Source organism: Melanaphis sacchari, unplaced genomic scaffold, assembly GCF_002803265.2.
Source record: "Melanaphis sacchari strain LSU unplaced genomic scaffold, SCAv2.0 Contig51_pilon_pilon, whole genome shotgun sequence".
Taxonomy (NCBI): domain Eukaryota; kingdom Metazoa; phylum Arthropoda; class Insecta; order Hemiptera; family Aphididae; genus Melanaphis; species Melanaphis sacchari.
In genome coordinates, this window is record NW_020271353.1 from 357,969 (window position 1) to 369,676 (window position 11,708).

An 11,708-nucleotide genomic window follows, 5' to 3' on the forward strand; every position below is an offset into this window, starting at 1 on the left:
TCTCCCATGAGTTTATCGTGCGACCAGTCCATGGTTGGAGTTGGAATACATTTTTTTCGTATATCGTATTACACTTTTATATTTTATGATCTTTTCCGTTTTATTGCACAACTTGACGTGACGTCCGTAAACGTACTCGAAATTTTTGCTACTCATCAGTCACGTGCGCTTCTAATCACGTATGTCATTATATTAAGCCTATAATGACAAAATAATGTATATTGTTAATTATTATTATCTATCGTATTATGCACATGAAACATTTTAAACAGTCTTTTTGTATCTAGTGTTCATGAATACTTCTATTGAAGTACGACATTCTTCGGCTTCAACATTTAAAAATACCATAAAGTAAATTATCTATGTTATGAAACGAAAAAATAAATGCTTACAAAAAAAGAAGTTTGATTAGCGTATAAGTAACATATTTCCCTGTTTTGAATGTTGTAAAGTTGTTAAAAGCTGAGTTTCAATGAATAGCTAATTCATACTTTTATTATTAGACAATATTGACAAGTCTGATGTCTATATTATTTTTATATTATACTTCCACAATATCTAGGTACTAAAGCCATTAGGGTGCATTTGAGCAATAAGCTTATGTTATTTTATATTATCTTTTTGTAAATAGTTATTAAGTTATACTCATTTAAAATTGATTAAATTTATTATATCTATACAATGAAAACTCTGTATTATACCTTATCCATTACGTACTTACCAACTACATCTAACAATTGTAATTAATTGGTTTTTCGTTGCATACTCAAAAACTAATGACTGTAGTTTGTAAGTACTTGAAATTTCCATCAAATGTTTAAATGATTATTTTCTATTTATAACATAATTTTCAAAATATTTTTGACCATTAATAGACATTTGAAATTTTCTTTTCTTTTTATAAATATTGATAAATTTTGCTGAGTAAAAAAATGTTTGAAAATATTTTAATACAAGGATCATATCTAAGTTAAATTTATAATTTCATCAAAATTCGTATTATACCTATCAAACATTTTCAAATTATTTTGTAGTTAAAAATAAATAATAATAATATGAGTATTTCATGAATTTCTTTTTTTTTATAACTAAAATTTGAGAATTTCATAAAAGGTTCTTTATAAGTTTTAAAACATATCTGAAAAAAAAATTCTACCAAAACTCAAATCAATTTTTTAAGATCATTTGAAGTTTACGACATTGCATATTAACCCATAAAATAACTATTATCAAAAATTTTTAATTTTATCATAGTTAAAAAAGGAATATACTTGAAATTTTCACCAAATGTTTGTATCATAATAATTTATTGTATAATGTATATGATAGAATTTTAAAAACATTTTGACTCTGAGTTATTTAAAGACATTTGAAATGTTCTTTTACAATTTTTTATTAGCTATAAATGTCAATGTATTTTTTTCACCAATCAAAAAAATAATATTTTCAACAAAAATAAATTCAACCTACTGTTTTACAAATAGTCAAATATATACATAATGATATTATACCAAGCTCATAGGGGAATATTAATTTTGCCAAAACTATTAGCTTAAGAAAAATGTTTGTATTGATTCCTCCAGGTGACGGCTACCGTTTATATCTTCATATCAATTCTGTCGGATACAGACAACAGACCTATTCATCCTCCCTACCTGCAGGCACATATTAATAAATGAACTTCCCACATTTGTTCAAATCATTAGTTAAATTTTCAATACATAGGTTTTTTTTTTTTTTTTTGTTAAAGCACTTTTTTTACTACTTTTCTAAATAAATGTTTTTATAAAAAAATGTTTTCTAAAAACTACCTAGATTTACAAATTATAACTATTTAAATTATATTTTGTTTTCACCATTAAAAAATAAAAATAAAAAAGTCATTACATTTTATTCTGCAAGTATGATTATAGCGTATTACGCTCAAATATATATATATTAATTATGATTTATGACTGACTGAAATCTTATCTTTAAGATTAGGTATATCTTAGTGACCTAATATCTTAAGACTTATATACTTATATTGAATCAGTTCCGTTTGTTACTTCTCGGTTAGTTATTAATCACTAATCAATACATCGATGTAATTTTGAAATTATTCCACGTGCTTAAAGTGCCACACGCTCATATTACTATATTAATATTCAGAAAATTAATTTATAAATCAGTCCTTCAAAAATAGTTCCTGATTTTGAAGAAACTATACAAAATGTAGCAAAAACACTCAAAATCATTTTTTTATATACAATAATGCATCATAAAATTGAAGTTTAATACATTCATTACAGACTCACGATTAGACATCTACTGTACACTAAGAACAGAAGAGAAGAACCTAAGCTCACCTTATTTGATATTATTATTCAATTAATTTATTTTACTAGTATAGTACTGTAGATTGATTAAATTGATTATATTTATTAGTATATAATTATTATATATATATATTATACATATTAATAATATGTATTTATATCATATTATATCAACTTATATAACTAACTAAATACCGTTAAACAATAAAAATAGGTCAATAATATAAATAGATAATATCTTAAAATAAATCAAAAATATAATTGCATATAGACGTGTAGTAATATTAATAATAATATAATATACATAAAAATTGTAAGTCCCCCGCGAATAATATTTTAATTTACATCAAAATAATTAACATTGTTCATCATGGTTAAAATAAATAATTTTCTATAAACTCAAACTTCTTCAAATGTCTATAAAAATAAATGTGCTTGTATATTTTTTAGATTTTTTAAAATATTTTAAGAATTATACAATGTATGCGGTTATTTGCTTTTAAATTACTTACAACAACAAAAAAAAACAAAATCATTTGGGAAGAAAGAGTTACTAAAGAAGTGAAATACGTCATAAAACTTTTAAATTCAAACTGTTATACAAAATAAAATTGACTTTCCAGTAAAAATGTTTTTAATATAGGTAGCAAAACCCATAAAAACCCTTTTATTAAATTTTAAGTTGAAATACTTATAAAAAATCATATAATTATACATTTTCAATATTTTTTAATTTTGAAATTAACCGTTTATTAGGAATCTTGTAATAAATTTTCAAGCATTTTTATTTACGCTAGGTTAACATAGACCTTTTGGCATTTATGCTGATTAAGGTGCCAAGTCCTTCAACACAAATATCAATAATACTAAAGAACCATCAAAAACTTATTACATTTTACATGCACCTATTTTGTCGTCAATTATGCCTACAGTCTTCACAAGAAGTAAATATTTATGTAGACTTCTAAAGTTACAACTTACAAGATTGGAGAGAAATAGTGACTATTTAGCACCTATTTCTTATTTGAACTGGGTGATGTTATAAACACATATAATTTAGTAGTAGTTCATTGTAATATAAATGTTTCTTATATGTGGGTATATTAATATTATTCATGAAAGCGAGCCTGGTTACACTAAACGGTATTCCACCGGAAAGTATGGCCATACCACATAAAATACGTAAAGTACTTTGAATTGATATTTCAATTTTTTTAAATGCTATTAAAATTAATTGTCTTTTTTAAGTACCAGTGATATGTCGGAACCACAAATAATTGTTTAAGAAACTAATAGAAAAAGTTATTTTCTTTTTATGTTCAAGAACCTATATAGAATGTTAATTTGTAAAATATTACACAAAATAGGAAATACAGAATTATTATATTTATAGGTTTATTATAGATGACTAGAGTTTGTTCACAATATCAAAATTTTAAACGACTGTTTAGCCAAACCAAAGTTTGAGGACAATGGATGAGAATAATGGTTTTTTATTTGGTATAACTCCACTATTGAATATAAGTAAATTATCGAGTAAATTAAAAACTTAACTAACTACTTATTAGTTATTGCACAATAACACTTACAGATACATGATAGTAAATAATCATTAATGTATCAAGATACATTTTTTATTTTTCATAGAAAGCACTTAATTTAGCTCATATTAGTAGGTAAAAGAAATGCAATTGAAAAAAGTGTTTGGAATATAGAAAGAAAATTTTCTATTTTAACTGAGGGAATAAACACACAATTCAGTAGAGCTATGATGAATCTTATTGTGACTAATTTTGTACTATTTACTTCTATAAAAACAAATGCCATCATATGATTTTTTTGGTGTTTATGATAATTAAATCTTCAATGAAAAGCAAACATACAGTGTTAAACAAATTGTTCAGTTAATTAGAATACATCTAGTTAATTTTACCTTTAATTATCTATACTTATGGCTATGGGTTAAGTTTAATCAATAAAATCTTGCTAAGAATACTTTCCAGATATAGATATTTCATTAATTAGCAATCATGTATATTTGAAATACATAATCCAATAATACTTTTTTTTTATTCGAAAATTTAATGTTGACATGTTTGAACATTAACTAGAAAAAGATACTTCTATTTATTTACTAATTATTTTGCAATTAAAAACCAAGAAAAATTATTATTTTTTTTTAATATTTAAAACATTAACAAATTATTTGAAAACTTCACAAGCCTGCTCAATACAAAATAAGATATTAACATGTTTGTATGATGGATGTGTTTAAGAGTCTCAGAAGTAGGAAAATATGAAACTGAAAGTTTCAGGTATATTTTCTCATTCATTACTTTTAATAAAAGCATAGCTTACAAAAGGTTAATTAATCATTGTAAGTATTGAATAATATTTTAGACATAATAAAATGGATATTCAGTCATTGTAATTAAATAAATAAAACATTAATAACTCGTATTAAAAAAAAATTTATCAGATAAAAATACATGTATAATGTTGAGTATATTACAAATCATTTTTATTCTGTGTATTATCTTTGCTGAATTCTAATTGCATCATTTTGATTGCAGAAACAATGGTCACGATTGAGGAATGATCTTCAGATATTGATGTTAAGTTTTTCAACTGTTTCCTTAAGAAATTATTACAAGAGTAGGTTAAAAAAAATGATCACTATAAAACTTTTAAACAACTAACCAAATGCTATGATTAGCAACTGCAAAGATCTTGGGAAGTGAGAATTCATTAATTTCGCTAGTTACAGATATTGTATAAGCTCCCATATTTTCAAAAATAATCCATTCACCCATTTCCATCAATGGCATATTGACAAGTTCAATTATTTGATCTAAATCATCATAGGTAGGTCCCCAGATGGAACTCTCACAAATTGGACGTATTGGAAATTCCTATAATAATGTTAAAATAAACTAATTGTAAAACAATCAATAAATAATTAAAATATATCTTACTAACATATAAAGATTTAGGTACAACTGAGTGACCATTAAAAATACTCCTGAAAGAACCATAAACTCCATCGTTAATGAAATACATAATATGATTTTTATCACTTGGACGGGTTCCAATTGAATAGATTTTTGTAGATAGTGTAAATGCTGAAGCCACAAAATATCTACCAGGTTCTGCTATAATAGTCACTCCATGAAACAGATTATCATTAAGTATAACATCCACTAAGCTTGTAACCTAAAATATAATATGTTAAAAAAAAATAATTTAACATAAAATTATAAATTTCCTTTTTAACAAGATGCATACATAATCCAATGAAGTGTTTTTATTTCCAGGAAATCCTCCACCAAAGTTCAAAATGTGCATATTCTTAAAACCTATCGCCTTGGCAAATAGGAAAATATGTGTTACAGCAGTAATTATTTCTTTAGAGGAAAATGATTTATGGTGCTCCGAGTCATCATGAAAGCTTACTCCAACAACAGACAACCCTAATTTATAGGCTATTAACATTAAGATTGGTGCATCAGTATAAGGATCGCACCCATATTTGATATTAAGGGGATACTGTACTTCATTTGGATTAAGATGAATTTGTATAATCAATCTAAACAACAAACAAAATATTAACAACTTTGTATATTGATTTAACATTTTTTTTTTACTTACTCGCAAGAAGGATGAATAGCTTTTATCTTATATAATTCCATTTTATTATCAAATGTTAACATATTAACGCGTGTACTTTTGGCATATTTTATGTGTGAAGCCATTTTTGCTGGACTTGAAAAAATAATACGTGAAGGATTTATTCCCAAATCCAAAACTTTTTTTATTTCACCCTTAATTAAATCATTTAAATCTTAGTATTAATTAATAAAGTTTTATTTACATTTTAAATATCTTTACTTTGGAAGCACAGTTGAAGTTTGTTCCAAGCATAGCTAAAACTGATAGCACAAGGGAGTTGTCATTGCATTTCACAGCTGAAATGTATATTTGAATATAATAATAAACTTAAAATTAAATAAATTACATATTTAGATTATGTTTGTATCTATATTTTAATTATTTTTATTCAATAGTAACTAATTAAATATCTGTCGTTCATTTTCCCTCTGAATTCAATATGTAATCTCAGACTACAAAATAACAGTTAAATTTTGATCTAACAAAAAATAATAAAAAAATATAGTCTATTCACTTTACCACTATTAATACTGGCTATTAATATTGTACAAGTAATATCATGTAATCAGTATCAAATATTGTCTAAATCAATATTTTCTAATCTACGAGTTGCAAATATGTCAATGTAAGGTCCAACATTTTTTTGATGGGTCAAAACTAAGCATATTACAAGAATAAGATTAAAATATTAAATCATAAAATTATACTACAACATATTATAGTATAACAATATAATAAAACAAAACAATTAGATTCTTTTTTATAGTTCATCATCGAAGGTATAATTACCAATTATCAATTGTCAATAAAGCATTTTTTTTTTTTTTTTACAAAAAAATACCTGACTTACATGAGATACATAGAAAAAGCCAACCCTCTAACAATGATAATAAGAATAAGTACTTAATAAGTAAATCAATCAATAGAAGCAATACTTACTCCAGTAACTATCAATAATATGTTAGTATAATAAAAAATAAGTATATAGTAATAATTCTATACTTTTTTACAACATATAGAAAATTGTACAATTTAATATAGTGCATATTGTTTATTAAAAAATATATTTCTTATAGTCAGTTTAATGAGAAAATGTGATGGTATTATTTTTTTTATGATAATACTTTTTACCATTTCGAGAAGTTTTAAAATAAATATATTTCATATTGACAAAGAAATCTAATATACACACTACTACACTAAATATACAGATACTACAGATATTACAAATACAACCACAATATTATAATATATTATATAACAGTTATTATACACATAATAAATTGTTTATATTTTTATAAAAGTAAATAATAATGTATTATACGATAAATAATTATTGTTACTTTTATTTATCTTAAACCCATTATGAGGGAAGGTTAAAGTATAAAGCTGCTTATAGTTCTGTAGAGTCAGTTAAAAATGTATGCTGAACCCAACACACAAAATGTTGTGTCTACCTATGAACTATTCAAAACCTAAAATATAATAGTTTACAATATTGTCAAATTTTTAACTGATTTTATTATTGTTAGTCAATATGTATAAATATATTATAAAAAAAAAAAAAAAACATTTAAATATTTCTGACATTATCTAAAATATTATTAGTATCATTTTATAAAATTTAATTAAATATTTGTCTAAACTTACTATAAAAAGGTTTTATAAGCGGTAATGTTTGCTGCCATTTTATTACTTTATTCACAAGATCACCAACATCAAATATAAAAAATGGATCTGATATTTTCTAAAACAGTAAAAATTAAAATATAAAATGTAACACCATTTAGTTTATCATCACAAATTAAAAAAATATGTAATAATTACTTTTGTTGTAACCATATCCTTAATAATTTCTTCAACAGTCACTTTATCATCAATGACATGAATATGTTCTTCTAGTTTCAACATTTTTAAACTTATTTCACCTATATTCCTTATATCTACAATAAAGTTTTAGATACTTTAATCATCAACAATGTTAGCCAATGAAAAATGCACAAAAAATAAAATAAATATAATAATATTATTATAATTAATTATACTAAATTTCAACTAAATACAATTAATAAGAATATTAGGTATATTTCATGAGTATTTCAAACATTATATTGAATTGAGATATATTAAATGTATTTAATTTAAAACTTTAAAATATAATTCATAAAAAATTAACAAGCATAATTTTAATAATTTTAAAATGAATTAAACTTTAAATTTAATTATTACTTTTTGGTTTTAATTATACATGTAACATGTACATTTTGAAACTATTTTGAACACTCTAATTTATGAAAAATACAACTATGATTTAAATTAAAATAAATGTATACTTTATTTTATCAAAATATGTTAGGTAGTAAATAATAACATTCATAAGTATACATAAATAACATACTAGAAGATAATTTGGTATCATAATATATTTATTAAAAAATATATTAAGTTTCTTTGTCTAACAAATTTAACAAATTAAATAGGTAGAGGCAAAATATTCTATCAATGAATACCAGAATACCTACTAATTATTTTTACTAATTGGTACTAAAATAACTACTGAACACATCTTTTTCATTGCAAATGTTAAAAATAATATTTAGTACCATAGCTTGATTATTTATATTGAGATAAATATGGTACACAGCAAAATAATAGTAATTATAGCAAACTTAATTAAATTAAATTCTCAAAACAGAATATAAAAATACCATCAATTTACTTTTTTCTTCAGTTCTATTATGAAGGCAAATAATATGTAGGTACCTTTTTATTCTGTACAACTGAATATTAAAATTATAATCATAATTATCTATAAAAATAAACATATTTAATAATTTTGTCCTTATATCATATTATGTTACTAATTAAACAATTAAATAATTATTGTATTCATCAAATATATTGGTGTTAAAATAAATATTGTATATCTAATTACTAAGTTGGACATTTTTGTTTATTTAATTTAATGATATTTATATTATATTATAGAATAATCAACTACTATTTATTTATTTTTACAAAAGTTAACAACACAACAGTGTAACTATATTTATTCAAATTCCAAGTTATCAATTCACTATAAGCAAATTACAACTGTTGACTGTTGTCCAAAACCAACACTGTCCTTGAATATTATTTATATTTATAAAAATAATATTTAATAATAATTAATGAACATTTTTTAATATTTAACAACTGTATACAAACATATTGGATATCAATATATTTTTAAATAGGCTTGATGGTTAAAAAAGGATCACTATTTGCTTAATATAAAATGAAAAATAAGGAACCAAACAAAAGTAAATAGAAATATATAGCATATTAAATTTATATTGTTATAAGCCAAAGATAATGGTAAGTCGTAAGTAATGCTTTTAAAATGTCAAACTAATTTATCTTATCAGCTCTCAAAGATCAAAGGGCGCTATTTATCGTATTATATAGGTTGTATTTATTATGCACCATTTACACAATGTAGGTAGGTACAGTAAAACCTCGATTATCCGAATTAATTGGGAACGCATCTAGTTCAGATATGCAAAAATGCAGATATTGGAAATTAAAAAAAAACACAATAAATAAATTTTTAAAACAGTCAAATATTTATTATTATTATTAATATTTTATTAAAATTACATACCTACATTATATACATAGAAACATATGTTATGTTTATTATATTTTTTTGAAAAAAATATCAATACGACTATCGAATGCTTTAATGAGTTTTAACGTTCGTATAACAGAGGTTCGGATAATCGAGGTTCTTCTGTATGTATCAAAAATTTTATAATACTAGACTAGATAATATTATGTAAAAAACATTTCTTAATTTACCTTTTAAATGTTGTTTATTTTAATTTTAAATTAATCATAAAAAATTTTAAAAAAATTACTCTAAAATTCTGTTGGTTTTTAATCTAATTAAGAATAAAAAAATGTTCAACGAGAACATCTGTTCACGTGTTTGTACGACTGCCGTTTATTAAGGAATAAACATCGACTTGGATTGTAACTAGGTTAGGTTTGGTAATATCATTGATCATTAATACCTACTACAGATTGCCACACTGGGTAGTGGGCGGTTTTATTGGGGGATGTGTTATTTAGACGGTGTCGTTGGTACGCTGTGCTACGGGCACGTAGTTAGTAAATAGTAATGGTCATTGGTCAGTAACGTTATTATAAATACCTGTAGTCGTGACGGCGGCGCTGCTTACCACATTCCAGACTCCAGTGGTGTAACAACAGTGACAGAATATTTTGGTTACCACTGATCGTGACAATCAATTTTTAAACTTCAAAGTCACAGTTACATTTAATAGTGACTCGTAATTATTATTATTATTATTATTTTTTTTTTTGATGATTATAGAATATTTTTGTCGCTATAATCAGAGGCACAAATAGTACATATTTTATTAAAAAAATTTATATTTTAAATATAATATACGTTAGATGTACATAACGTGTACACAACAAATGGAAACAATAAAAGTTTAAAAATATTTAGGCTGCTCTAAGATTTCGTCAAAACTTGTATTTCTATTCGTATGAAATTTATGACGACGCGTCCGTGCAGAGTTTTCTGATGTCTAGTACTAGCTACAAGGTTCTTCACTGGTTGTTGTATATATGTCAGTACCACATAAACTATGCAAAGTAAAAATAATGAAATATGAAAGTATCTTTCAGTACTTAGTTTCAGTGAACTTCTGATCAATCGTATTTAAATTACAAATTTTTATGATCTCGGTAGTTACACACCTACATGGGCGATGTGCATTTTAGGTTTTAGCCTATGAGCGACATAATGCCTCAAGCACTCCATAATCTCACTTCTAGAGGTAGATACCTACATTTCATAAAAGAAGTGTTAGACAGTGACACAAATAAGTAACATTTTCATTCGAGAAGGAGGAGTAAAGGTAAATAATTTAATAATTTAGACCTAAAAACTGTTAATGTTATTTTATAATATTGTCTTATATGTATTAACAGTTTATTCAGTTTATTCAGTTTATTTAAATAATAGTTGTTAATTTTGATTTATCAAAGTGCTTAATTTACAATAAACATTCAAAATATGCTTTTAGAATAAAATATATGACCTTTTAACTCTATACTTCTATAGTAATCAAAAATAAACTAATATAATTTGTAGTAACAGATAATTGATTATTTTATTTCCATGTATTATTATCTTGTAATATTATAATTAATTACTATCTAAGTAATGGTTATAATTAAATACATATTCCTTAACTATAGGTCGTTCATTGATTCCCGCCGTCTAGCTGATCGTTAAATAACTTATCTTCGTTTTAGAATAGTCAGCCGTTTTTATGATTTATTTGAATATATTTTAATGAAAAATATAAATTGTATTTTATTTTGACAGCGTGACATTCATATTAATTGTATTTTATTTTAACAAGCCGCCTGGTAATATTTTACGGTACCTACTACAAAAATATTTCACGATAAAATAACGCTTGTATTGTTAAAAAAGAAATCAGTCATATGACCCTAAAAAAAAAATTTTCATGGGCCCTTATATAAACTAACTGCTGATACACGACAGTATGACACGTATACATATACATACATACAAACATAGGTATATACATAATACATATATAGGTACATACATACATACATACATACATACATACATACATACATACATACATACATACATACATACATACATACATA

The 11,708-nt window shown here is 23.8% G+C and overlaps 1 protein-coding gene across 1 annotated transcript; it reads right to left on the bottom strand.

Moving 5' to 3' along the window:
• Positions 1-4,826: 4,826 nt before the first annotated feature.
• LOC112599447 (ornithine decarboxylase-like) lies at positions 4,827-8,553 on the bottom strand. Its single transcript, XM_025346364.1, has 8 exons — positions 8,523-8,553; positions 7,638-7,724; positions 6,207-6,283; positions 5,967-6,139; positions 5,604-5,904; positions 5,298-5,531; positions 5,019-5,230; positions 4,827-4,953 (listed from the first exon to the last, which is right to left on the bottom strand). Exons 1-8 carry the CDS (start codon positions 8,551-8,553, stop codon positions 4,827-4,829), a joined length of 1,242 nt encoding a protein of 413 aa, XP_025202149.1.
• Between the last annotated feature and the right edge of the window lie 3,155 nt (positions 8,554-11,708).

What these genes read in the sequence shown, in the direction of transcription:
- LOC112599447 (XM_025346364.1), bottom strand. Translation starts at nt 8,553, where the DNA reads ATGTGTTCAGTAGTTATTTTAGTACCAATTA. An exon ending in GCTTATAAAACCTTTTTATA is followed by an intron (nt 6,284 to 7,637) that starts GTAAGTTTAGAC and finishes TATACATTTCAG; the next exon opens with CTGTGAAATGCAATGACAAC. An exon ending in ACTTCAACTGTGCTTCCAAA is followed by an intron (nt 6,140 to 6,206) that starts GTAAAGATATTT and finishes GATTTAATTAAG; the next exon opens with GGTGAAATAAAAAAAGTTTT.